The sequence below is a fragment of the Grampus griseus genome (assembly GCF_964374135.1).
Source record: "Grampus griseus genome assembly, chromosome: 1".
In the NCBI taxonomy this organism is placed as follows: Eukaryota; Metazoa; Chordata; class Mammalia; order Artiodactyla; family Delphinidae; genus Grampus; species Grampus griseus.
The window spans coordinates 81052049-81079202 of NC_139017.1; the positions used below are offsets into that span (position 1 = coordinate 81052049).

At 48.1% G+C, this 27154-nt stretch overlaps 1 protein-coding gene across 1 annotated transcript in view; it reads right to left on the reverse strand.

The window, feature by feature from the left end:
* Positions 1 to 3648: 3648 nt before the first annotated feature.
* ATP1A1 (ATPase Na+/K+ transporting subunit alpha 1) overlaps positions 3649 to 27154 on the reverse strand; it is a 33353-nt gene continuing 9847 nt past the window's right edge. Inside the window, exons 2-23 of the mRNA XM_082680310.1 lie at positions 25061 to 25165; positions 24303 to 24362; positions 21826 to 22029; positions 21059 to 21172; positions 20535 to 20669; positions 20305 to 20422; positions 19576 to 19844; positions 18852 to 19050; positions 18487 to 18596; positions 16437 to 16571; positions 15557 to 15749; positions 14116 to 14291; positions 11455 to 11591; positions 10455 to 10605; positions 9685 to 9853; positions 9385 to 9539; positions 8658 to 8781; positions 7333 to 7478; positions 7088 to 7218; positions 6694 to 6795; positions 4465 to 4556; positions 3649 to 4010 (exon numbers count right to left, since the gene is read on the reverse strand). Coding sequence (XP_082536436.1) covers positions 3982 to 4010; positions 4465 to 4556; positions 6694 to 6795; positions 7088 to 7218; positions 7333 to 7478; positions 8658 to 8781; positions 9385 to 9539; positions 9685 to 9853; positions 10455 to 10605; positions 11455 to 11591; positions 14116 to 14291; positions 15557 to 15749; positions 16437 to 16571; positions 18487 to 18596; positions 18852 to 19050; positions 19576 to 19844; positions 20305 to 20422; positions 20535 to 20669; positions 21059 to 21172; positions 21826 to 22029; positions 24303 to 24362; positions 25061 to 25165 — 3054 coding nt within the window. The 3' untranslated portion in view covers positions 3649 to 3981. The remainder of the gene's footprint in view (positions 4011 to 4464; positions 4557 to 6693; positions 6796 to 7087; positions 7219 to 7332; positions 7479 to 8657; positions 8782 to 9384; positions 9540 to 9684; positions 9854 to 10454; positions 10606 to 11454; positions 11592 to 14115; positions 14292 to 15556; positions 15750 to 16436; positions 16572 to 18486; positions 18597 to 18851; positions 19051 to 19575; positions 19845 to 20304; positions 20423 to 20534; positions 20670 to 21058; positions 21173 to 21825; positions 22030 to 24302; positions 24363 to 25060; positions 25166 to 27154) is intronic.

Sequence of the window (27154 nt, forward strand, 5' to 3'; positions counted from 1 at the left end):
TCTGATTTCCAACTTCAGAGTCTTGAGAGATGGAGAGAGACCCTAACCCAGATCTCTGGCAAGCCTGGGCATGGATTTCCTTTGGGTGGTATCAGTTCTGATCCAGAAACAGAGACTCAAGAGATGAGGGTGAAATGTTAAAAATATGGCTGCTTGGGCAGCAGAAAAAAAAAGCCTGGTAAAGAGCATGCTTTAATTCATTCAACAGGCACTGATTGTGCCAGATGTTGGGGTGGGTGTGGCCTGATCCACACACTCAGGAACTCTAGTTCCCTGATAAGGGAACAAACCAATAAACAGAGGCCTAGGGGCTAACAGTAAGGTGTGCAAAAACGAGGGCCCATTGAACCTTTCCCAGGGAACAAAGGCCTGAATAGTATCTGCAAAGGTGAGTCGGTTAGCCAGGAGAATGCAGGTTGGGCCAAGGTTGGGTTGGAAGGGGGATGCCAAGGGGACTTGTAGGATGGCAGGGGAAGCAGTGTGGAGCACATTTGTACTGCCCAGGAGTTTGGATGGCCGAGCAGAGATGGGTTTCTGTGCTGAGGTCAGGGATGAAGACATGCATTGGCGAGAGGCAGCCAAGGGGAGTTTGGAAGATGGCGTAGGGCAATGGTTCTTAGATTTTGACGTGCATCAGAATCACCTGGAAGGCTTATTAAAACAGATCCCTCGTTCTCTCCCCACCCCCCCAGAGTTTCTGATTCAGGAGGTCTGAATTAGAATGCACTTTCTAGTAAGTTCCCAGGTGGTGCTGGCCTAGAAATGACACTTTGAGAGCTGCTGAATTAAAGGCAGAAAGTAAGGAGACCAGTCAGGAAGCTGTTGCCGATGCCCAGATGTGAAAGGCAGTGGTGGCAGAGAAAAGGATTTATGGTGCCAGCCGCTGTGCTAATCCCTTTACATATAATCTCACATAATCCTTTTAACAACTCTGAAACACCACCCTTATGCTAGAGTAAGTGAAGCACAAAGAGACTAAATTCCGTGCCTGTGGTCGACAGGGCCACTGTCCAGGGTGTTAAGACACAAAGCCCAGGCTCTCAGCCACCACACTGGAACCAGCAGTGGCTGGTGACCGGTAGGGTGGCGGGGCCACAGCAAGGTAGGGGAGAGAAGCCTCCCGTGACTTCCAGGGTTCTAAAGTGGCAACAGGGCGACAGATGTCTTTGCCTAGAGCATGTTCATTGTGAGGGACCTCAGACTCGGGTTTGTTACTGGGGTTAAGACTCTATAGGGTGCTGTGCTCTTTCTGAAAAAATACAGATGTCCAGGAGACAACTGGATTTATGGGTCTGGGGCTCAGGAGGGAGGACCAGATTGGAGAGTTGGGAAGCATCATGGAGGTGGTCCGTTGTGAAACCCCAGGAAGAATAGGAGGCGGGAGTGGGTGAGGACCTCCCGAGCAGCCAAGGGGCAGGTGGAGATGAGGGGAAAGGTGAGCAGAGGGCAGAGGTGATGTCGGAGAGACACGGCGGCTGTTTCAGGAGGCGTGTGATGGAGTCACAGGTGCTGCAGAGGCCAAGGAAGGACCGGGGCGTGCCCAGTGGATTAACAGTCAGATCAGTGACGACCTCAACCAGGACAACTTCGGTGGACCAGTGTTAATGGGAGCTGGCAGGAGGCAGAGGGATGAAGTGATGGGCACTCTCCTTAGAAGCTTGTCCATCAAAGGAAGGAGGGTGAGAGCTAAAGCGATAAGGAAGCAGTAAGGATGTTGGAAATGGCAAGAGCTCAGATTATCGACGTGGCCAAAGGGGCAGGTGGTCGAAAGTGTTGGGAGGGCATCACAGAGGGTGACCAAGAAGGCATGACCCTGGGGATGTCTGGAGGGCATTGCAGGGGAGGGGAGGGTGGGAGTCAAGGGGGCTCAGCTGCGTATTTGTGGGGTAGACCGCTTCCATTGTTCTGGAGCAAATTTTAGCTCCTCCGGACGGGGCTGAAGTTAGTGGGTGAATGTAAAGGCGTATGAGGAGGCCCGGGCACTTACTCTTGCTGCGTGTAGGAAGCCTGGAAAAATCTGGCCCTTTGAGGCCTGGCTTTGGTGCCAGCTTTGCCTGTTGCTTATCTGCGGCCTCTAGATCAAACGTTTGGCTTGTAAAACTTTTTATTCAAGGGATTGTCAAACAGAGAAAGGGCAGAGGTATTCTGGTGGAAAGACGGCGGGAGGTTCCGCTCTGCCCTTGTCCTGCTCTGCCTTCCCCGCCGTGTTCCCAGAAGTCCAGGGCTGCAGAGGCCTGGCCAGAAAGCTATCCGGGGTCACCTCCAGAGTCTACGGTCTCAGGCTGCTTCAAATGCCTCTAGGTAGGGAATACCCATGACCTTCATCAGGGGTGTGTTCACTGGTCAGCTGTCAGGCGTGCCAGGGAACAGACGTGCAGGGAGTAGAAGAGAGGCCAGCAAGCCTCTGACAAGGCTGCGCCAGTCTAAGCACGTGGGGCAGCCTCATTCTTGCCCTCAGAGCTATGTCCTCAGGGAGGACTCAGGAACCACCGGCCCTGAGCCTGAGATCTGTTAGTTCTTAGCTTTATCCTAGTTTCCTTATGTTCGGCTGAACAAGTGTCTCTTTAAAAATGACTTGCCTACAGGCACAGAGATCATCCTGGAAGAAAGTGCCCCGAGAAAGAAGGGAAGACTGGTGGGTTGGACTAAGGCGGCACAGACCACCTGGCCCTCCCAGTGCCCCTAGCAGGAGAGGCTGGGGGTAATGATTGGCTGGGATGTGGGCGTCAGCCGTTCCCTTCCCATCCGCACAGCTTGGAAGTGAGCACAAGAGGCATGAGCTTTTCAGAGAAAAAATACTCGAACCCAATCTATGACCACCTGGCAGGCCATGATCATTGGTGCCCGAAGTAAGGACTCCTCATTGCATTGGCTTGAAGCAAGGACAGCCTTCAAGTACAGGTAGTTAACAGCACGCAGGATGGATTACTGAGCGATGGGACTTGAGGGGGCCTTTTACACTCACTCTTTGGAAGCCGGAGGTATACTTGACCTTGAAGTAAACAGATCTTTCACCTTTTTTTCTTAAGTAGCTTCTGGAAAATAAGCGCTCTGAAATGGAGCCATTCGATGCTAAATTAGGAACGAGTTACGTGGAAGGGAAGCTCTTTGTGATGTCCTAACAGACTGTGCATAATAGGCAGGTTTCTGCTTCTCAGACAGATCTTCGTCTAGAGACACTTGAGGCTGTCGTGGTGGCGGTGACGATCTAAGAGACCACAGGTGGGGCTGTGACCGGGACGGGAAGAGGAGGCCCTCCCCTGAGGGTCTGAAAATCCTTCTCGTGAAGGGTGTGTCCGTCAAGAAGCAGATGTGAAGGCAGCAGGGGGAGTTCCAGCCATACCACCCGCAGTGGCCCACGGGAAAATGGGGAGGTAAGCTCACCTACTCAGACCACGAAAGCACGGGCAGAAAGCTTCCCCTTAATCTGTGGTCCTTAAACTTGAATGTGAAATCAGAATCACCTGGAGACTTATTAAACAGATGGCTGGTTACCTTCCGGTTCAGTGGCCCCGGCTTCGCTGTGCTAACAAGTTCCAATGATGCCGATGAAGCCCCTGGCCAGGGACTCGTGTGCTGGGAACCACGGCTCCAGACCGATCACATAAGACAATCTGGACCATGGAAGTGATGAGGGCATGAGACCAATTCCATTATAATAGCCATCTTTATTTGTAAAAATCCAGATATAAAATGTATTCTTTCAGTCTTTCCGAGTTTTCCTTTTTACAAAAACAACAAGGCACATAAAAACCTTCCCCGATGTTGTTCCCACAGACGGATGTTTCTCGGGCAGCCCTCCCCCCTCCCCCCCATATAGCTACATGCTTCATTCCGGGACATCTCGCTTCTTCCCCCACATGCTTCCGTGCTTTCCTACCAGGGTAGAATTCCGAATTCCGAGACTGAAGTACACAAAGAGGGGGTGGGTGGTGGGTGCAGAGTGTGTGGCGTGATGCTCCCCGGCGTGCAGGAGGGGGTCTAGTAGTAGGTCTCCTTCTCTACCCAGCCTGGGGGGGCCACAGAAAGAGAGAGAGATAAGCGACAGTGAGTCTTCCTCCTCGGGAGGGGGCAGAGGGAAAGACAGAAAGAATGGACCTCAGGGGAACAAAGCCAGTGGCGGGGTGGGGTGTTTGACCCAAATTCAATCTGGGCCCTCAACTGTATTTATTTAACTGCTTTTAAGAGTAATGTGTTAATTGGAAAGACGGTTTCGATTTCTGACCACGTTTCCACTGCATCCTATTCGGTTTGTATTTGGTCAGTTCTGAAACCTCAACTGAGATCTCCATTCTGAAGATGGGCTGTGACTCAAGTCACTTTACAGTTGGCTTCCAATGGACTTAGCCAAGCAGACTGACTGTGGAGGAGCCCAAACACTTCAAAGGAAACAGAGCAAAAGCCAGCGGCCCCACAGGCACCCCTCCGCAGCCCGCACCCCCAACTACAAATGCCTGTTCTTACCGCCAGGGCGTCGCCTGATGATGAGCTTTCGGACTTCGTCATACACGAAGATGAGAAGAGAGTAGGGGAAGGCACAGAACCACCAGGTAGGTCTGGAAGTAGAAGCAAGTGACAATTTATACGTGTACCCGCAACTCAAAGGAAAAAGAAACCGCACGTCAGCATAGTGATCATGAACTAATCAGCCTGAAAGGAGGAGCCAAGTACAGTCATGGGTAGCCGGCCGAGCACGGACACAGAACACATGATGAAAACAGCCCGCTGCTGCGCGCTCAGGGCCTGGAGCGGCAGAAGAAAGCGGACTGCCACCTTCAGTTGGGTTTTCCATGAGAACTGGTTTGTAGGTCAGCTTAGATTTTTTTGTTGTTGGCGATTCCAGAGCAACTGGACATTTTCTTTCTTCCGTTTCTAAAGTATTTAAGAAGCTCGCTCAAGTTTATCTGTCTGATGTCCTGGCACCTGAGGATAAAGAACTGCCGGTGTGGGTCACAACCAGCTGAACCATCCCCCGAATGTGGTCTCTGACAGTGGGGCAGTCAGGAGTGCGCTGAGTCCCAGACCTGGGGAACGAGAAGCTGAACACTAGCAGAGATCCGAGGCCTTTGGGGGCCCAGGGGCTGCTGCCACAGCCCCCAGCCTGGAAACAGGCTCCCCAGGCGGCCTCCAAAGGAGGCTGACGCTTTCTTGCCTACCAGCTTCCCGCAGCAACCACTGGAGGGAGACTGTCCCAAGGCAGAGCTCTGGCATCTCCTCCTCCTCTTCCTGTCCCGTGTGTCCTCCACATGCTAGAAGAGGACCTCGTTTGACTTGGGGACCCTTGTAACTAAGCCACCTTCCACACTGGGTAGAACCTATTGGGAACAAGTTCTCTAGTCATAGCAAAAGATGCCCTGAGGCACCACCAGCCTGTTGTAGGCTGAGATTTTCCACTTGGGCCTTTTAGAGAGCTCTGATCCTCCTGGCCTCCTCTTAACAAACAATGGCCTAAGATGACAGGATTCACCTTGGATAAGACTTGCCCCTGTTTTGTGCCAGCTCTGTACAGGGGGCTGGAGACACAAAGTCAAAACAGATGTCGTGGTCCATGCTCTGAAAATAACAATCTATGCGAGCAGAAGTGACAATAATGGCAAAGGAGGGCTGCTGCTGCACATGCCCAGGAGGGTGAGATCACATGGGGACAAGCCCTGAGAAAACCAACCTTGAAGAACGATTGGGATTGATGGGGTGAGAAGGGAACAGCCTTCCCAAATATGTAGGCAGAAGAGAAGTACTGAATTCACCTAACATAAGCCTGGATGGGTATAAGGCTAGGAAGACAGGCTGGCACAGTAACAAGACCCTGGATGCCAGGCTCCCCTTGCACCACAGATAGGCAGTCAGGGAAGCCAACAGGGTTTGGTTACTTTTGGGATGAGATCAGTGAGAGGAGGTGAAGGGCAACAGGCCAGTCGAGAGTCCCTATGGGTCTGAGCGAGCATGGGAAGACTGATGTTTAGATCAAAAGCTTGACTCGTAGGGTCCCATTTTCTGCGGTTTAGCATATTTTAATAGGTTGTAGCTGCCTAACCTTAACCAGCTGGCAGACACCACAAACGCACTCAATGCTTCAAAACACTACTGGAGTTTGTGGCAAATCCTGTATGTGAAAAGTCAGGTGTATCAAAAGTGCAGTCATTCACCATGTTTAAGGCCAGTCTGGTTCTGGCCAAAGACTAGTGGTCAGTCTCCTCCGATCCTCCACCCATGATCTCCTAACACTACCCGTGCTCGACTGTAAAGTAAAAGGACCTCGGATCTGCTCCACCATTGTCCTTCGAGAGCAGAAGAGTCAGAGGCCCACAGAGGTGAGGGATTTGCCAGGCGACGCAGTGACTGGGTGGGCCAATCAAGACTGGAACCTGTGTCCCCAAACTCCAGCATATCCCCCGCTGGCCTCAAGACGACGGGGCTGTGGCCATGGGGGACCTGAGCGCTCAGTGCAGTTGGCTGGTGAGCAAGCCCAAGGGCCAGAGCCCGGCTGGCCCTAGTGACAGCAAATCCTAAGCACAGTCTGGGGATTTGCTGGTCTGCATTACTGAGTCAGCCTTTCCTCATTTTCCAATCCAGAGGAACTCTTGTACACATCACCCAAGAGTCCCCAAAATAACAGTTACTAACGTGTGTCATGAGAGGAAAAGCCACACTTACTATTTCCCACCTTCTGGAGCTAGAAGAGGATGGACTTACTTGAGGGGATACATCCTCAGCGCAACACCCATTCCAGGGCAGTAGGAAAGGAAAGCAGCAAGGGCCGTCTCTTCGAAGAGGCCAAATATTAAGATCTTGTTCCTAAAAAAACAAGGCGTGGGGAAAAGTTAAAAAACACAAACAGAAGTGTATCTATCTTCTAGTGATACGTGTCAAACGGCAGGTCGACGTCTTTATGTATTATTAGTTGTACTTAGGAACCTGACTGAGGTCAGATGAAAAAACCTAGAAAACATTTTGCTTCCCCAATTTGCTCCACAATAAGTTTCCAGAAACTCTGCCCTGGGTGTCAGGTGCTGGGCTTTTGGCAAAGGGTTTAGATGTCACCAGACCCCTTCTTTGAGCCAGAACCCCCTAACCGTGCCCTACTCACTTCATCCCCTGCTGGAAGACAGAATTCCTCCTCGTCTTGCAGATGACCAAGTCGGCCCACTGCACCACCACGATGCTGACAAAGAAGGCGGTGTGGCAGGTGAACTCCACGATCTTCCTCTGTTCGTAGGTCTGAAATGCATAAGGCAGACAGATGAGCATGCGTGTCCGGAGGCCATGTGGCCCCACCCCGTGGGGCTGGAGGAGCTCCGTCCAGCACTGGTCAGGCGGGCAGCCCTCACTCACCCACTGCTGCCCGTAGCTATCTTCCACGTCGTTGATCCAGCGGTCATCCCAGTCTACTCGGACGCCCAGCAGGTGAGTCGGGAGGAAGCCGTTCTCAGCCATAATCACAAAGTAAGTGAAGAAGCCCCCCAGGGCCTGGATCATACCTGAGAGGTTGGAAAGACAACTTGAATGCCAGGGCCTGGAGGAAGGTCTTGGTTACTCACAGGCTATGACCGGTGGGACGGACGACCCGGGACACACTCTTTGCTCACACCTGCTCCACTATGAGTCACTTTTTAGAGCTTAAAAGATGGTACCCGGGCCTTGCTCTTCAACACCCGTCTCTATTACTCGATCATCTGCTTCTATAAGGGCACGACCCTTGGGGGTAAAAATCCATTTCCCTACATTTTAATTTCTGAAACATTATGACTTTCCCTCCTATGTCTCAACACGTTTGCACACCGCCTTTTTCCCAGCCGCTGTGGAGATCATGAAAGCGGCACTTTCTGACCTAATCTTCCTCCTCCCCCACTTTCAGGGTCGTTCTCCCCAGGACCCAATCCAATCAATCACTATGCCCTCAACTTCCTGGGGTGGGATTTCATCCCACGCTCTGGACACAGTCTTCCTTCGGCTCAAAATTAGGTCTTTCTGGCCATCAGCCAATTACTTTGCTGTCAGCAACTGTCAAATCAATCTTTTCCACGTTTCCATAATGTACTAATCTGTCCCATTTTACCCGAGTGTTCGCAGTGATGTAACCCATGACTCCAGAAGAACAAGTTGCTAATGGTGGCTTCACCAAGTTTTCCTAAAGGCAGAGGATTTAGGATCAAAGGGTATTTTCACTGCCCACCGCCTAGACCACCTGTTAGCTGGTCATGCGCCACTGGTGGAACAGAAATCAAGCACTGGGGGTGGGGAGAGTGGGTGTGCGGAGTAGCCACTTGGCAGTGACCTATTAGCCAAACCTGCAAACTCTGGACAGTGAGTTAGCGTTTGCAGAGTCAAATGAGTGACAGATACTAGGCTTCCCCAGGAAAAGCCGCCTTTGAGTTAATAGTGCAGCTCCCAGGAACTGTGCCTGGCACTGGAAAGGCTCTGTGAGCAGGGGCATCCTCAGTCCTAGGGCAGATGAGCTCAGTCGCAGGTGCCCAGTCTAGAGAACTATGGGTTCTTGGCAGACAGCAAAAGATTTATTCTCACTTGGAAAGGAATCTAAAAAAAAATCCCCAGTCTCACCCTAGGTCATGGCTCATCCTAGATTTGAAAGTCACCCAACACTTGCAGTCTCAGAAGGCAGACACCACCCCTACGATACTTTAAATCCACCGGCTCACCAATCTGTCCGTAGGCCATGCTGATCAACCGCTCGTTCACGAGTTTGTCCGTTTGGGGGTTTCTGGGCTGTCTCTTCATGATGTCGCTCTCAGCCTGCTCGTAAGCCAGGGAGATGGCAGGAACCTGGGGAGGAGGGGCGAGAAGGGATTTAAAACGATCAGAAACCAGCAAGCTGATGTTGTGAACCTTTTGTTTTAAAATTCTTGCCCTCCCTTTAAAAAATGTTTTTCATGGGCTTCCCTGGTGGCGCAGTGGTTGAGAGTCCGCCTGCCGATGCGGGGTAGACACGGGTTCGTGCCCCGGTCCGGGAAGATCCCACGTGCCGCGGAGCGGCTGGGCCCGTGAGCCATGGCCGCTGAGCCTGCGCGTCCGGAGCCTGTGCTCCACAACAGGAGAGGCCACAACAGTGAGAGGCCCGCGTACCGCAAAAAAAAAAAAAAAAAAGTTTTTCATAACATGAGATATTACGAGTCCCACTTTAAAAAAAAAAAACGGGGGGGCAAAATTATACAAAAGGGAAGATTTCTATCTGATAAATAGATGTTGTCAGCCGTCTTGAGGAATGATAACACTCAGTCTTTGATGCTGAGGCTGCCACACGTTGGAAATGTCACTACCGAGAATTTCTTTTCCTTACAGTGGCCACGGGGACCCAGAGGGCACAGCGGTGAATGCTAATGCCACACCTTAACACTATGATGTGTGGAAGCCGCGACAGTCACTCACCATGTCTGTTCCCAAGTCGATGCAGAGGATGGTGACAGTCCCCAGGGGTAGTGGAATGTTGGCAATAATAAATATCAGGAAGGGGGTGATCTCTGGAATGTTACTGGTGAGGGTGTAGGCAATGGATTTCTTCAAGTTATCAAAAATCAGACGACCTACGAAAGCAAAAGACTGTTTTTACCGTAGAGCTTAATGGGAGGGACCAGACCCTGCACACACCCCTTAAGCGCACAGACACGGACACGGCTCGGCAGCATCTGGGTGAGGTTTTGGTGGTCGCTTTACACGCAGCACTCTCACCTTCCTCTACTCCAGTCACAATTGAGGCAAAGTTGTCATCCAGGAGAATCATGTCGGCAGCTTGCTTGGACACATCTGAGCCAGCAATCCCCATGGCAACCCCGATGTCAGCCTTCTTCAAAGCCGGAGAGTCATTGACACCGTCGCCAGTTACAGCCACAATGGCGCCCTGCCGGAAAAAGGAGGGATGCGGGTTAGGAATCGTGTAGTCTAGCGATGGGTATAAGGGAGGTGCAGCCTCCAGTCGCCTCTCAAGACAGACACAGCTCCTTTCCCACTGAGACTCTACAGAGACGCGGAACCGTCTCAGCCAGGAATGCACACAGCCAGAGTCCAGGAGTGACAGCAGATGTGTCCCTTACCTTGTTCACAAGGGCTACTCCAAGTCATGACTTGGGTGAGTGGTGCTTTGGAAAGCCCCCCCACCCCCACCCCCAGGTCTTTCCCAGGTCTGGGATGCGAGTCTCCTGGACAGTCACATCTCCAGTGTACACGTTAGGACCCTGCTCTGCTACTCCAGGCGAGTGCCGAAGCTCCGGCCGTGGGCCACAGCGAAGACCTGTGCAGTGGAGTCCCTGTCTCGGCTGAGCCGTGAGCCAGTCACCACCCTTCTCTCTATGCCTGGAGTGTCTCACTGGCACGTGTATACCGAGACCGAGAGAAACTGGCTCATGTTTCCACCACTGTTGCTTTGTTTTTTGTTTTTACTGGAACTGCCTTCACCGAGGTCAGTGGCGCCTGAAAGAGCCCGGCCCCGGCTGTGCGCTGACCTGTCTCTGGCAGCCTTCCACAATGATGAGCTTCTGCTGCGGAGAGGTCCTGGCAAACACGATCTCCGTGTGGTACTTCAGAATGTCATCCAGCTGCTCGGAAGTCATGTCCTTCAGATCACTCCCATGTACCACGCAGGCCTTGGCATCCCTACCATTAGGACCGAAAGACAAGTCACCTGTCACGTCACCAGCACGGTGCTCATCCCCAAGAAGGAATGTTGCCACACTACGCAGAACACTTCGTAAACACCACGAAGCCAGAGGGAACTGTCCCCATTGTGTATTATCTGTGCAGTGTTTTACAGGTTACAAAGCATTTTCATATATATTATCTCATTCAAGACTCACAATAATCACTGGGCAGGCCTGCCTCTCATCTTCCTTTCCCCATCTTTATAAGACGCATTGAAATAACATAACTAAGTTTTAGGCGGTGACAGAGCTGACGGAAAACCAAACCCAAAGTAGGGTTTGGCTGGGGGTGAGTGGGGGGCGGCCCTAAACCTGAACAAAACATTAAAAACAAAGTTGTCTCAAGTTATCTATTCTACTTTATTACCAAAATCTCCCTTTCTGGCCTGAGCTACCTGGACAATGGTGCCTTGCCCATTTTATTTTGTTAGTGTGGACCTGAAAATGACAAGGTGCTGGGTGCAGGGCCATATGCGCAGTGGTTAACAGTGTGAACTCAGAAGCTAGACTGCCGAGTGTACTGCGTGACTCGGCCTCAGCCTCCCTGCTCCTCAAGGTGGGAGTATCACCCACCTTCACAGGTACCGCAGCAAGTGCTTAGAACGGCAGGCACCATCTAAGTGTTGCTTATGGTGACCGCTCTTATTGAAAACCCTCCCTAGGAACAAGGCTGTTTTCTGGCACTGGAGGGGCGTCCCTAACCCAGAGCAAGCCTAGAAGAAAACTGTGTAGAACCAAGCTGAAGATGCCCAACTTCCAGCACCTGCACGTTCAAGGCAACAGGGGTCTGACCTTCCTGACTTACCTGGGGTTCACCTGGCTCACTGGAATGTTGAGGCGGGCAGCGATGTCTTCTACAGTCTCGTTTCCTTCCGAGATTATGCCCACACCTTTGGCAATGGCTTTGGCTGTGATTGGATGGTCTCCGGTGACCATGATGACCTGTGACAAGGAAGAGGACGATTTATTGAATGCAGCTGCCTAGCAAATGACCTTGAGAAGTCTTACGAGTACGCAAGAATAAATGTCAAGGATGATTCGGCTTGTAATATCAAAGGGAAAGAAATGCAAATATAAAACCGATAAACACGAACTAGCCCGAAATATAGACGTGAGTTCACAGAAGACACAAAGCAATACCCAGCTTTCATCTTGGCGCACAATCACACAGAGTAAACAGTATCTTTGTCCTTTTACACCATCACAGAAAAATACTCAAATTTACTGAAACCAACAACAACAAAAAAAACGATAAACATCTGATGCTGGTGAGTAAAGGGTCAGCATTCTGAAACTGGCCCAATCTGGAGGGAAAGCAGTAAGTAACAAGAATTCAAATCAGTCACTGCTCTTTCTGACCGCAGTTTATATTTAGAATACAGTCGAGGTGGTAGAAGGATAATTTTTACAAAGTTTTCAGGGCAGTAGTACTCATGAGAATGAGAAGGCGGAGAATCAAACAGCCAGCAACAAGACAGACCACACGAACTACACTGAACCACGCTGTATCAGCGCACCTGAACAATACTCTGCAACTTAAGACCAATACAGAGTACACCAAACATTCCTTCCAAAACCAGTTAACTGAAAACACACAACACATGCCATTCACTGCATGAAGTGTATTAATTTAGAACAAGGCAAATATTTCAAAATAACACTCTATGACATAAATCACAGCAAGATCCTTTTTGACCCACCTCTTAAAGAAATGGAAATAAAAACAAAAATAAACAAATGGGACCTAATAAAACTTAAAAAGCTTTTGCACAGCAAAGGAAATCGTAAGCAAGACGAAAAGACAACTCTCAGAATGGGAGAAAATATTTGCAAACGAAGCAACTGACAGAGGATTAATCTCCAAAATATACAGGCAGCTCATGCAGCTCGGTATCAAAAAAACAAACAACCCAATCCAAAAATGGGCAGAAGACCTAAATAGACATTTCTCCAAAGAAGACATACAGACTGCCAACAAACACATGAAAGGATGAGCAACATCACTAATCATTAGAGACATGCAAATCAAAACTACAATGAGGTATCACCTCACACCGGTCAGAATGGCCATCATCAAAAAGTCTACAAACAGGGGCTTCCCTGGTGGCGCAGTGGTTGAGAGTCCGCCTGCCGATGCAGGGGACGTGGGTTCGTGCCCCGGTCTGGGAAGATCCCACATGCCGCGGAGCGGCTGGGCCCGTGAGCCATGGCCGCTGAGCCTGCGCGTCCGGAGCCTGTGCTCCGCAACGGGAGAGGCCACAACAGTGAGAGGCCCGCGTATCGCAAAAAAAAAAAAAAAAAAAAGTCTACAAACAATAAATGCTGGAGAGGGTGTGGAGAAAAGCGGAACCCTCTTGCACTGCTGGTGGGAATGTAAATTGATACAGCCACTATGGAGAACAGTGTGGAGGTTCCTTAAAAAACTACAAACAGAACTACCATACGACCCAGCAATCCCATTACTGGGCATATACCCTGAGAAAACCATAATTCAAAAAGAGTCATGTACCACAGTGTTCACTGCAGCTCTATTTACAATAGCCGGGACATGGAAGCAACCTAAGTGTCCATCGACAGATGAATGGATAAAGAAGATGTGGCACATACACACAATGGAATATTACTCAGCCATGAAAAGAAACGAAATTCAGTTATTTATAGTGAGGTGGATGGACCTAGAGACTGTCATACAGAATGAAGTAAGTCAGAAAGAGAAAAACAAATACCGTATGCTAACACATATATATGGAAGCTAAAAAAAAGGTTCTTCAGAACCTAGGGGCAGGACAGGAATAAAGACACAGACATAGAGAATGGACTTGAGGACACGGGGAGGGGGAAGGGTAGGCTGAGACGAAGTGAGAGAGTGGCATGGACATATATACACTACCAAACGTAAAACAGACAGCTAGTGGGAAGCGGCCGCATAGCACAGGGAGATCAGCTCGGTGCTTTGTGACCACCTAGAGGGGTGGGATAGGGAGGGTGGGAGGGAGATGCAAGAGGGAGGGGATATGGGGATATATGTATATGTATAGCTGATTCACTTTGTTATACAGCAAAAACTAACACAACACTGTTAAGCAATTATACTCCAATAAAGATGTTAAAGAAAAAAAAAGTGCCTATGTAACTTTGTTGAATATGTTAAACCATACTACTTTTAAAATAAATTTATTTTATTAAAAAAAAAAACTTACCAAGTCTTCTGCTCTTTTTAATTTGCTACATTACATTTCCCTTAAAAAGCTAAATTTTTTTTTTTTTAATCCCTCTTCTGCAGTTTACACCAACATTTTAATACCACTTGGTCTTCTCTGGTGGTAACTAAAAAGCTTTGGAGATGAGAAATTGATACTCCAGGTGAGAAACACCAGCTGCCACATGGACCCCACAAGGCAACATCACTAAGTAGGGTGCCCCGAGCTGCTGAGAGGTGATGCCAAAAAGGGGGGCGGGGCATTACCTTAATTCCAGCACTTCGACATTTGCCCACGGCATCAGGGACGGCAGCCCGTGGTGGGTCGATCATGGAGATGAGCCCCACGAAGCAGAGATTATCAACAGGGAAATTCACATCATCGGTGTCAAACTGGAAGCCTTCGGGAAACTGTTCATCTGGCAGGGAAAGGTGGCAGAAACCTGCAGGAGGGCAGGGAGCCTGTGAGGACTTCTAGTGGCAGAGGCAGCAGCAGGACAGCGGCTTATTATTCACTTAGTTTGGAAGGTTTTTTAAAGCCTACTTTTATAACCAAGTGAGTTTTATCGATCTTTTATGAATGACACAGAATGCCTAGAAGAAAAACTGTGCAAAAGACAGACTCCATCACTAAGCCTCAGAGGAAGAGGCTTTGTTCAATGTAGAGCAGACTGACTCTGGCACCAGGGTTTCTGGCTCCTAGACCTGCCCACTCATTTACTGAGACGTGGCACGTCATGTCATTATTTGTCTCCACTTCGGTCTCTGGGAAAAATCAAGGCCACATCTCTGCTCACTGTTCATCTAACCAAAGTATACCGCTGAGCACCCACGTGGGCCATCGTGCCAGCTTCTTTGAGGATAAATGCAGATCAGACACATTCTGCCCAAAGGGTTTATATCTAGTATTACTGTTCACACAAGAATCATGATATTCAGGATATTTCTTTCGATGTTGTGTGAAGGTTACAGTGTACTTTAAAGTGGTATCAAGTGGCGTTCATATAAGAGAGGATGCTTCTACTCTGGGGTGGGAGGTGCAGAAACAAAAACCACTTAAGAGCGACCCTTCAGTTGGATAGAGACTTAAGACACCTCAAGTTAGACGAGAGCAGGTAAGAACATGAGTAAGGGACCAGTGCTAAGTTACCCAAACTAAGAACAGAAGAATTATATCAATATGAATTTTTATCTGTCAACCTACAAGATTATAAATGCCACTTTCTCAATGACACAGTGGGTGAATGTACTTCTAATCCGAGGTGGCTGACAGAGCAGGAAGGACAGGTGGCATCCTGGGCCCCGAGTTTACCGTTCATCTAATTTATGCGCTGGCGGCACAAGTGCCCGTGTAAATTCACAGCCATTCCGTGGCAGTCAGGAAGTGGCTTTATTCTAGATGCCCTAGGGAATTCCTTTTCATTTCGTTAAGTTTACAGATCACGGGCACAGCAACAAAAGCCAGATCATAAAACTCTTTTCCCCTCTTTTTTTGAGCAAACAGAACTGACCAGCACGAGACCAAAGGTCAAAGTCCGAGTCAGAAGCAAACCAGCAGCATTTTGCTGCCCAGTGTCTCCAGCGCTTATTGTTTTCAAAACAATAGGGGGCAAGTAAAGGGAAGTTAACGAGAAACAGAAGTTAACCCAGTAACTTGCAATCGTCTCCCAGACTTGTTTGCGGCCCTGTTGCCAGGCTATCTGCATACCCAGGACGCGCTCTCCAAGACCACCCAGCTCCAGGTAGGCGTTCTGAAAGGCGTCCTTCAGCTCCTCGTCCAGGGGCTGCTCCTTGCCGTGGATGAGGATGGAGCTGCAGCGGTCCAGGATCCTTTCCGGGGCACCTTTCATCACCAGCAGGTGCCGGGGCTCAGCTGTGTTGGGGTTCTTGTGGATGGACAACTGTGAAGGATGGTGGAGATGCAAACGATGGACGGCTGGGCCGGACAGCCCAGGGAGGGAATTTTTTTCTTTTTTTGGCCGCGTCGCGCAGCTTGTGGGATCTTAGTTCCCCGACCAGGGATGGAACCCAGGCCCCTGTTAGTGAAAGGGTGGAGTCCTAACCACTGGACCACCAGGTAAGTCCCTAGTAGTTGTTTTCAAAAATATCCAAGATGCCCTATTTCTGAACTTTGAAGTGTCTCGCACCTTGTAACACACTTTGAATGCTACAGAAGAAACAAACGTGGCGAGGTGCTCATACATCCCTGACACGTGTTCATGTACACGATTTTTCCGAAGAAAATTCAGAAAAGGGACTGGCACACGTGTGTGCACCTGCAGCCCCACCCAGCCCCTCTCCAAACGCCCACACCCACTCCAAGCGACAAGTGAGAATTCAAAAGGGCCCGGACGACGTATTAGAAGAGGCTTCATTTATCCTACTAATACTCAAATAGATTAGGATTTTCTATACGGAGGAGTCAGGGTGAGATGTAAAGTTAAAGCATTCATAAAGGCTGTGACTCATTCGTTTCTAGAAAGCAGTTCAGCGTGGAAAATTCCAAAAGGGATGATGGATCTTTTTCCAGCGTATGTCCTTCTCGTCTGTCCCCTCGGGCCCCCCACAAGCTCCCCAGACCCTCAGACCTGGTACTTGTTGGTGGAGTTGAAGGGTATCTCAACGATCTTGGTGTATCTCTCTCTCATCTCCTTCACAGAACCGCAGCACAGCTCAATGCACTTCAGGAGCGCGGACTCGGACGCATCGCCTGCAACAGCCCGCTGTGAACAGAGACGCCTCTGTTAGTCACCCTGAAAGCGCTCTACCCAGGCATCCCTGAAAGCCAGAGAAGACTCAGAATGTCTTCCCACCCGTCAGGAGGAGAGGGGAGCTGGCAAGGAGGAGCACAGTTGTGGCGAGTGACCACGGCGCCATAGCCCCTAAACTCCAACCTCCTCCTTGCCAGCCTCCTGGCCTCCCACCCCACCCAGAGGCCCCCCGCAAACCGGCGCAAGAAGGTGTCACCTACGCTTGGGAGAAGCACAACACACTCTTCCAGCCTACTCCGGCCTTTTTTTTACCTTCCCTGGGCCTGCTGAGAAGTCTCAAAGCCAACCATTCCCAGCCACCTATTTCTAGTTATGAATCTGAAAATACAGAGTGAGAATGTAAATATTTACGGTACTCTTCACTGCCCTGCAATTTAAAAAAGAAAACGCCTTGGGTTCTCAGGACGGCGGGCAAGCTGTCTGTGTCAAGGGCAAAACAGGACTTCACATTCTAAACTAATTCAATTGTGCAGGATTGTCTGGGCCTGAACGATACGAACTGAAAGCTATTATTAGCTCCAACAGTAATGTAATCAGCCACCATTTTAGTTAACGCGTACATGTTCGGTAACACATATATTTTGTGTGATACACTGTAACACTTATATTTTGACATGCTAAAAACATTTTCGGCTACAGCAAACTTCTACACAGATAAACATTTTAGAACTCTGGCATGCCAGGCCGCACGTGCAGATAGCAAGTTTATGCTCACTTACAAATACAGTAGCCCTGTTTAACGAGAAATCTGGTGCAGTTTGGTGAGAAGCATGAAGTAAGTGGGGTCACTTTACTAAAGGCCAGTTACCACAGCAGAAGAGGGGTGCATGCCTTTTTTTTTTTTTTTTGATAATGCCACTAATGGCATTATCCCCCTGAAATAACTTAGAAATAACATCTCATGCTACCTTTCTGGAGCTTTTAAATGAGCAAGACTGGATATTTATGAGTCCCTGTGCTCAAAGACTAGAAAATTTCCACTTTGAAGTAAGAAAAACGATGAAGCTGGCATCTCAAGTTTTATCCCAAGATCAACAACATCCTCCTCAAAACAACATCAATTCAATGCCAAGAGAATCTCCTTTAAAGAATAAAGGAATCCTATCTTCACAACAGAAGCCATCTCGGTTCCGTCGGAGCCACATTCTCTTCGACAACCCAGTTTCGACCCAGAACCACCACAGGCAGCTTTGGGGAGAGGGAGCCGCCCAGAGGGCCCCATGCAGCTCCTCTTGTCCGCAAGGACCTTGTGCAGCTCGTGACCTTTCTGGGACGAAGTCTTTACTGGGCCACACAGAAAAATCTCTCAGTCATTTCAAATTTCATGCAAATTCCACCGGGTACGCTTAGCTTATTTCTGCAACATTAGTAGCCAGCTAAGAACAAATAAGATAAGAGAAATAACTGAGCTATTTTAAGAAAATAAATGGCTTAAGGGATTGACTGGAATCTGCTGTATCCTAATATGCAAATGCAATTCTTAAGTCACAAAAGTAGCCCTCACTGTCTGCTAGGTTAGGTGATCATCACATAAACTCAAAAGAGGAGTAAAGCTGGATTTTACTAATTAGGTTTTTCACCAGTAAAGATTGCCTCCCACCTCCCCCAACTCCTCTTTGGTCAGTTTTTACTGTATATTCCACTTTTACTGACCTATATTGACCACAGGGTACTGAAAGTGTTTGGGGTCTACAGGCAACACAACTCAAGTTACACATAGCAAAGCAGCCCATGGACCATTCCAAGTGTCCCAATTACTCTACAGCCCCCAAAGGTCACGTGCTCTTCAAACAGAACCCTCAGGTGGTGGTTCTTGGGTGGCATCTGCACACCTCAAAGGCAACTTTAACAGAACTGCTGAGCCGACCTTCAGGATAGGCAGGTTCTCCTGGTTAGCCTGGAACACGGCCCTGTTACAAAGCCCTGCAATTCTGGACAGAGCGAGCCAGGTGGCCGAGGTCTTGTCGAATGAGACACCTGGTGGAAGCAAAAAGAGGAAAATGATGCACTGGCTTTGTACTAAGGGCCCACAGAGATGTGAGGTGACACGTCTCATTTCCCAATGAACAAAACTAGTCAGGTTTTAGGCATTTTCCAACCATGTTTGTACTGACATGCAAACAAAACCCCAAAGGACAAAAAACCTAAACCATCTAAAACCCTGACTCTTTACCAAATGATAAAAAGCAAGCAAGCAGGTAGGCTCAGGTGTGGGCCGGGCCCTGGTCTTACCACTCTGATTCTCCGTCGTGTCGGCCTCGTGGATCTGATTGTCGAACCACATGTGGGCCACTGTCATCCGGTTCTGGGTCAGGGTTCCGGTTTTGTCTGAGCAGATGGTGGACGTGGACCCCAAGGTCTCCACAGCCTCCAGGTTCTTCACTAAGCAGTTCTTCCTGGCCATGCGCTTGGCGGTCAGGGTCAGGCACACCTAAAGCGTTGGGGCCAGATTACTTCTAACTTGACCAGGCGGCCGTTCCATACTAACTCTGGCGACCCCCTAACATGGGAGAAATTTGCCTAAAACTAAATCTCTCCAAGCTTCCTCTGAAGTTGGAGGAAATAATAATGGTAACGTGTACGTGGGGCTTCCCCCACCCCTCTCCAAAAAGCAGACTATTAAGAAAAGTGAAAATATCCAGGATGTACCAGTCTGTTTTCCCTACTTACCCCCAAGTTCTTCTCCTTTCTGTGCTACACTGTTCTGGATCATGTGATAAAATTCAAGGGAAAAAAAAGTATGCTTCTGGGTTACTATCTTCCGTATAAAAACATGCTGAGGTCTTTTCACTGTCTAACCCTACCAGGTGGCTCTGAAGAAAACCCACATACAAACACACGCAAAAAAAACCTAAGTCGGCAGCCCCCGCAGTCCCTGAGGAAAGGGTAGCGGATGACTCTCACACTCAGGCAGGCCGTCAGAGCGAGCAAGCATCGCCTTCCCCAAGCCTCTTACCGTGACGGTGGCCAGCAAACCTTCTGGCACGTTGGCTACAATGATGCCGATGAGGAAGATGACGGCCTCAAGCCAGGTGTACTCAAGGATCAGAGAAAGGATGAAGAACGACACGCCCAGGAACACGGCCACACCCGTGATGATGTGGATAAAATGTTCAATTTCCGCGGCAATGGGAGTCTGGCCCCCTTCCAGCCCAGAAGCGAGCGTGGCGATTCTGCCCATCACGGTGCGATCCCCCGTGTACACGACAATGCCACGTGCAGTACCTTAAAAGGAGGAGGAGGGGGAATTGTACTAAATTTTACCAATGAAGCCGCAGAATCTGCACAATTACCTGGCAGGGTTTAAAAAAAAGAGACAGAAACACACATGTTTTTAAGGGCCGGCTCCTTGGTGGTACACGCCATCTGTTCTAAACTATAGGGACTGTGGCAAAGGGATTTCTCTCCATTAGCAGGACAGCGGCTCCGAACCCCATGCTAGCTTAGCACTGCCAACAGAAGAGGCACGCAGAGGTGGAGGGAAGAGGGAAAAAACAGCCCCGAGGCCTCCTGGGTCTTCCTGCCAGCAAGTCAACTGCTTCTGCTCTGTGCCTAACTGAAGTGGTCAGAAATGGGGCCAATAAGACAAAAAGAGAAATCGTGGCCGTGGGTTTATTTTGGTGGTGGTTGTTAATGCCCAAAATAAATGCCACGCCGTGCTGAAGAGTGCTTGAAAACGGTCTACCTTCAACGCAGTTGGTTGAAAAAAAGGCAATGTTCCGTGTCTCCAGGGGGTTTTCATTGGTGAAATCCGGAGACCTGGTCTGCGGTTCTGATTCTCCAGTGAGTGAGGAGTTATCCACCTGCCCGTGAGAAAAGTAAGACGCGTCATGTGAGCAACACGAGCCTCATCCCGGGCTGCTGGCCCACTCAACTCACTCTGTCCGGAACTGTGGAGACTCTGTTTAAACCTACCTTGCAGCCGTTCGCAGAGATGATTCTGAGATCAGCAGGGATTCGATCCCCTCCTTTCACTTCCACCAGATCCCCAACGACAACTTCTTCTGCATTTATGCTCATTTTTTCACCATTTCGAATCACGAGGGCTTGCTTTTGGAAGGAGAATACAGTTTACACCATTCCATCAGATAAAACCCAATACCAGCAAGAAGGTAGTGTCAGAATTACAAAATGATCTGTAATCCTAATTATCTGAATGTACAGCAAAGATATCAGTCTATTTACTTATACAAGTTACAGAAGCTTGCTCGAGTTATCTATGAGGCAGTCCGCACGTTGCCATCGTGCTGTGTACATTCAGAGGGAAGACACGCACTTTTTGGGGTATAAGAAAAACAGATCTGGTTTTGGGTGTGGGGAGAAGGCATCCCCCTCTCTCTGATGGAGCCACTGAATATTTGGAAAACCTTAACTTCACACCAGCTCACATTCTTGGGGCTGTCAAGTCACCTGATGGGGAAGGACAAAGCGGCAGGTACCTGAGGAACCATGTTTTTGAAGGACTCCATGATCTTTGAGCTTTTAGCTTCTTGATAGTAGGAGAAACACCCAGTTATGATGACGACGGCAGACAGCACCACACCAAGATACAGCTGGGACAGAACAAACAAGTTAGGATGCATGGCTCTTGGTAAAGAATTGGGAACATTCAGTTAATTTTCGACTGAGTAAAAACCAGACTTTTAACAGAGATCAAGGCTTCAGAAATACAGAACTCATGTCTTCATGTTTATCTTCCGCGAGACGGTGTACAAGAGTGTCAGAAATGGAGTCACACTGACGCTTGGTCACTAGCTTGACAGACTTTGGGAAATATTCTCCATGAATCACTTTCTCCTGCTTTATTAAAGAAAGATATTTTCAAAACAACTTGTGACTTCTGAAGAACGGCTACCAAACATTTCTGGACGTGTGTAATGTTCCAATATTAAAAGCTGTGCTCTTCCGCTCAGTGGCAGCAAGACCTGAGCCAGGGCCCGAGCAGAGCTGCTTGTTCACAGAAACAACATGTAGGGCAGAGGCCCAGCTTGGAAGAACATCTACACACAGGGCAGGAGATGGGAGAGAGAACTTGAAACGAAGAAGGAAGAACGGATGGGCCTTGAAGGCAATCATTGCTGATGCTACTTTTCCCCAGTGTTTAAAACCATCAAGTAACCAGTGGTAACTGAAAATAAGTAGGTGGCAAAGACAGAGGATACTTTATGCATACCTAATAATCCAAATTAGAAACGACGGCACTCACATTATCATTTTGAGGTTCCTCTTCTGTAGCAGCTTGGATGCCATAGGCCAAGAAACAAAGAATTGCTCCAATCCACAGCAACATTGAGAACCCCCCAAACAGCTGCCGACAGAACTTGATCCACTCGGGGGTTGTGGGAGGAGGAGTGAGGGCGTTGGGACCGTCTCGGGCCAGGATCTCAGCAGCTCGGGCAGTTGTTAAGCCCTGAGAAATAGAGGAACATAAATAAGACAAACTGCTTCAGGACTTACAAGCTAATATAGCCACCTGACAGCTGGGAAGCTGCAATAAAAGAGTTGAGGAGAAAACTAAATGTCCCAGGGCAATGTAGAAGCTGGAAAATTCTGATGATTCCCCGCCTAACCCCCGCCCACGTCTGCAACAGTTCAGGCAGACAACAGCCCAAGTTTCCTGAGGAACCTACAACACCCAAACTAAAATTCTTTTAAAATTGATCCACGGACAGACTGGAATCTGGTCCGGTCTCTTCCGAGTTTTAGATAAGGGATTCATGCCAAACTGCATTTTTACCAAAAAGATATCAATCTTAACTAATCGATTCAGTTTTGCAAATTAAGAGCTTAAGAGTTTCCTATGTATTGAATCTGTCAGGGACGGCGGGGCGGGGGGGGGGAATCACTCTATTAATATCAAAGGAGGAAAAAAAAATATCTGTCAGAATCCAACCTGTTATTGGGTTAACTTGCCAAGGTTCAGTATAGAACTTTATTCTTTGGATGGCAATTAAAATACTTGTCTGGGGCTTCCCTGGTGGCGCAGCGGTTGAGAGTCCGCCTGCCGATGCAGGGGACGCGGGTTCGTGCCCCGGTCCGGGAAGATCCCACATGCCGCGGAGCGGCTGGGCCCGTGAGCCATGGCCGCTGAGCCTGCGCGTCTGGAGCCTATGCTCCGCAACGGGAGAGGCCACAACAGCGAGGGGCCCGCGTACCGAAAAAAAAGAACTTGTCTGGCAGGGAAGGGTTCACACATGTGCGTATTTGAGCTAACCCCCCGGACACCTGTCAGTTGAAAAGTATTCACTGGAAGAAGCATCCACTGTACTGAGGCCCTGCTGCTTTCTAATGGGCCTTAAAACCAAGATGCAATGACAGCAGACAAGAGACATGAGGCTCCCGGCCATGAGGGGAAAATGTGATTACTTTCATCATAGGATACCAACTCATAAAAAAGACATAAAACACATTTTTGCCTGAAGTGTGTACATATATTTTGTTTTCATGTTATTTTTAATATTCGAGTTAACTAGGGAGTATAGGGAAAGGGATAAAGAACATGAAATGGTTCAAGGAAAACAAGGACTTATTTAGGACCCTCCCCTGCCTCAAGTTCGTGATGTGGTCCCTGGACAGAATAACCACCACCACCACCAGCCATCTGAGCTGTCTCTACTTGTCGAGCACTGAGTCAATCCAGTGCTTCCAATTAATTGCTTAATTCTCACCACAACCCATTTTACAAGTAAGAAAACAGACCCTAAGTAACTTAGGGTCCCAAAGAACATACTTCATAGGAATCTAATGAAAACTCCAGTGAGATGACCCGTGTGATGTGCGCAGAGAGGAACTGCCTGCTGCGTCTTAGAGTCAGGCCTCCTCTCAGAGCTTAAGGCCCCCAGACTTCTCAGAACTTCTTGATAATTTATTGAAACAATAGCTACATATTAGCTGGCGCTCTAGTCATTCCTCAGACTTTCTAGTGATTGTCTAGAAAATAACAAACTCCACCCCTGCGCCTGACTGTTTACTTTTATATTGTCTGTGGCAAAGTTAATATCAAAATCCCCTCGATAACAAGGATACACAATACATACTTTATTTAAAGGTTTCTTTGAGCTGTTCAAAAAACAAGTTTCAAATAAATGATAGAATAAACCAAAGGCTCTGACAAACAGCAATGAGCTAGCTGATAAAAGTGCAACAATCTGAATCGTTCAAGATTCAACTAGTTGAAATAACTCAATTTCACAAATGTAGAAGAGTAAAGAGAAGATGTGTATCACAAGGTCAGGGGATGAGCATGGCTTTGGAGCTTTTCAGGTTCAAATCCTGGGACTCCCACCTAGTGGCTGTCACCTGCTATAAGATGCGGAAAGTAACATGCACTTCCAAAAAGTTTCAGGGGAAACAAAATAGTAAACAGCATATAAGAGCCCCGGTCCTGGGACTTCCCTGGTGGTCCAGTGGTTAAGACTTGGTCTTCCAATGCAGGGGGTATGGGTTTGAGCTCTGGTCAGAGAGCTAAGATCCTACATGCCTCGCAGCCAAAAAACCAAAACGTAAAACAGAAGCAATGTTGTAACAACAACAAAAAAGGGGCCCAAGCTTTGTGCACGTCATGTAGCAGACACTCAGATGGTGGCTGTCCTTGTTCTCCTTGAGTCCCTAAGGTTAGGCCTGTGATACTGGGGAAAACGGGATAGGCAAAAGCAGGATTCTATACAACCAATTAGAACATACTCGGCTCAAGTCCGTTCCGTATTTGCGATGAAGCTCATCAAGGCTAAGTTTATGGTCATCCTAAGAGAAAATAGAAGGAAAAGCATTAATCACTGTACCATTAAAACAAACAAACAAAAAGATTTTAAAACGCATCAATATCATCACTCCTCACTATCATTAGGCTCAGAAGACAAGTTTTTCTTCAGTGCACAAGTTAGTACACTTCCACCATTGCTGCCCAATGGCTTGGCAACCATACAGCTGCCTACTGAATAGTCTTCACTGGAGAATGGCCCAAGCTGTGTGATGGCAGCCCGACTGTCTGCCACCTGTCGTCAGAGAAACCCAACAGTCTTAGAGACCTACGAGACCTCATCTACCTTCTCTGATGACAAGGCAGATTATAGACAGGTCGCATCTGTGGACGCCTCTGCGGCCTGCAGAGGTTGGAAGTTCTCCGTGTTCAGTATGATGCAGAAACACAAAAGCAAAGGCCCACGATAATATCATCCACAGTTCCTCTGTGGACCTTTGGTTATGCCGGAGTGTTGAGTAACTTGTCCAACCCTCTCACAGCTTTTATAATGAAATTTTTCCATAGCAACGTCTGCAATTCAGTAAAATCTGTACAACTGCTGTAATCTCTTTACTTTGAAAATGAAGCAAGTCTCTGACTGAAGGATGACTGGGGGGAGGGGTACCATAACACTCAAAGGAGGTAAGACACAATTAATTTTTAAGACGAACAAAGAGCAGCCTTCCTCCTAGTACTTTACCATGGAAACTTCCTTCTTCAGCTCATCCATATCCCTCTCTTTCTTGGCCTTCTTTTTGTCGCCATGCTCTGAAACAGCTGCGGGTTCATATTTATCACGTCCAACCTACAGAGGAATGTGGGAAACGTGTGGTTGTGAATTCAGAACAGCATTTCGAAACTCAAGATTGTGGAGAAAGGATCTTCAGCAGTTTTAGGAGAGACATCATTTTGAAGAGTCACTGGGCTAATATCCATGGAAATACATGTTCTAAGGCTGCATACTCAACAGCAGTCTAGGATTAATACTGCCATCATTAGCTCAGGTCAGGCCATCTGCACCCTAGGGCATTAAGACCAATGGGAAAGTCCTGTCAGGCCTCAGAGTGGCCCTGCCAGTTGCTTCCATTTGGGGTAAATGGGGGGAGAGGGTTGTGCTGTCATTTCCATGCCATGGCCCTCCATCTTCCCCACTGAAAGAATGAAACTATCTTCACATCACTAACTTAGAGTACAGTATAGTACTTATGCACTTGGATTCTGAATCCAGGTTCATACCCTGGGCTCCACCACTTAATAGCTGTGTGTCCTTGGGCAAGTCACTAATTCTGAAATCCTTCTGTTCTCTTCCCTAGAATGGAGCTAATGGCGCCTACCTCCTTAGAGGTTTGAGAGGATTAACTGATACACACACCTAAATGCGAATGACTTTTATTATGACGTTTAAATTCTTATCTTTGCAAAGAAGTCATTTCGGATCAACTTTAAATATCTTTAGGGTTTGCCTTAAGAGCACTGACCTTTTCATCTTATTAAAAAAAGTCAGCCCAAGGATCCTTCAAATTCTTCAAGTGAAAGACAGAAAAAGGGAGTCCCCACCCCAATCTGCAGCCCGAGAATAAAGCCCCCAAATGCAAGTCCCTGGAAATATTTTGACACAACCAGGATGTAGGAAAAGCATGTGCATTATCTCACAGTTCGCAGGATCCACCTACGCCTCTTGAAAACTGGAACCGTTTTTAGAGAAAACGTTGATTCCAGTTTAAATTTAGATTGTTCCACTCCCCCACCTCCTGTTGAAAACGCCTGAGCTCAGCTACACAAAGCCTGAACTTGGTGCTCCCAAGGCTAGTAGTCCCTGGAGAGAAGGCGCCCCTCACTCCAGAGGCCCCCAGCCCACAAACTGATAATATCACCTAAGAAGGGCAAAGAAAGGCAGTTATAGTAGCAATTTTCTTACAATGGATGCTATGCGGTGCTGTCTGTATTCATTTGTGGCTCTCCCTTAATCATTTCTGATTTTCAGGAGTGCCTCACCAGCTACTAAAGCAACAAGTAGAAACACTGTCTAGATTAAAATTGTACTGTGCTGAATATAAAATAAATTTTAAAAAATCAAAGCATATAGGTGTCTTTCAGTCATAGCTGATATGGTTGCAAATAAATACAATATTCACTTGAATTTGAAAATACCTTCTTAAGACTCTAAAGAGATCCTGGCCCCAGGTTAGTTAGTGTTGCCAAAACACAGAGACATGTACAGTATTCACGTTGCTCAACTTGTGTGGTCACATTTACAGTGTTCCCTGCCCATTAACTCTTTCAGAGTGTTCTTTAGTTTCTGTATCTTATCTGTTAAGAATGAAGCAAGTCTAAAGATAGTCAACATTCTCCACATTCTCTCCACTACACAGCAACCACACGTTGCTGAGAGCCTCTCTGGGAGAGCTCTGGGGCCAGAGTTAAAATGAAACATCATCACACACACTGGAAGCAAACAGACAAACAAAACAAAGGACGGGGCTCCCACCAGAGAGGAACTAAAGTGGGACTTCCTTCATATATTTAATAAGGAAGCACAATACTTCCTTCATATATTTAATAAGGAAGCACGTCAAAGACATTGACTAGGGATCTCTAAAAGACTCACATGGCCCGTCTGTATTGATTTCTCAAATCCAGTTCACAAATTCTCATTGAGCAAGTTAAGTATCATTAAAACATATCTAACTTCAAGATATGAAAATCAGAGTTAAAAGCCCTCTGCCTCACCATCTGTAGGCTTTGGTTATTCTCCGACTTTCAATATTTTCCACTCCAAAAGAGGGGGAGAGAA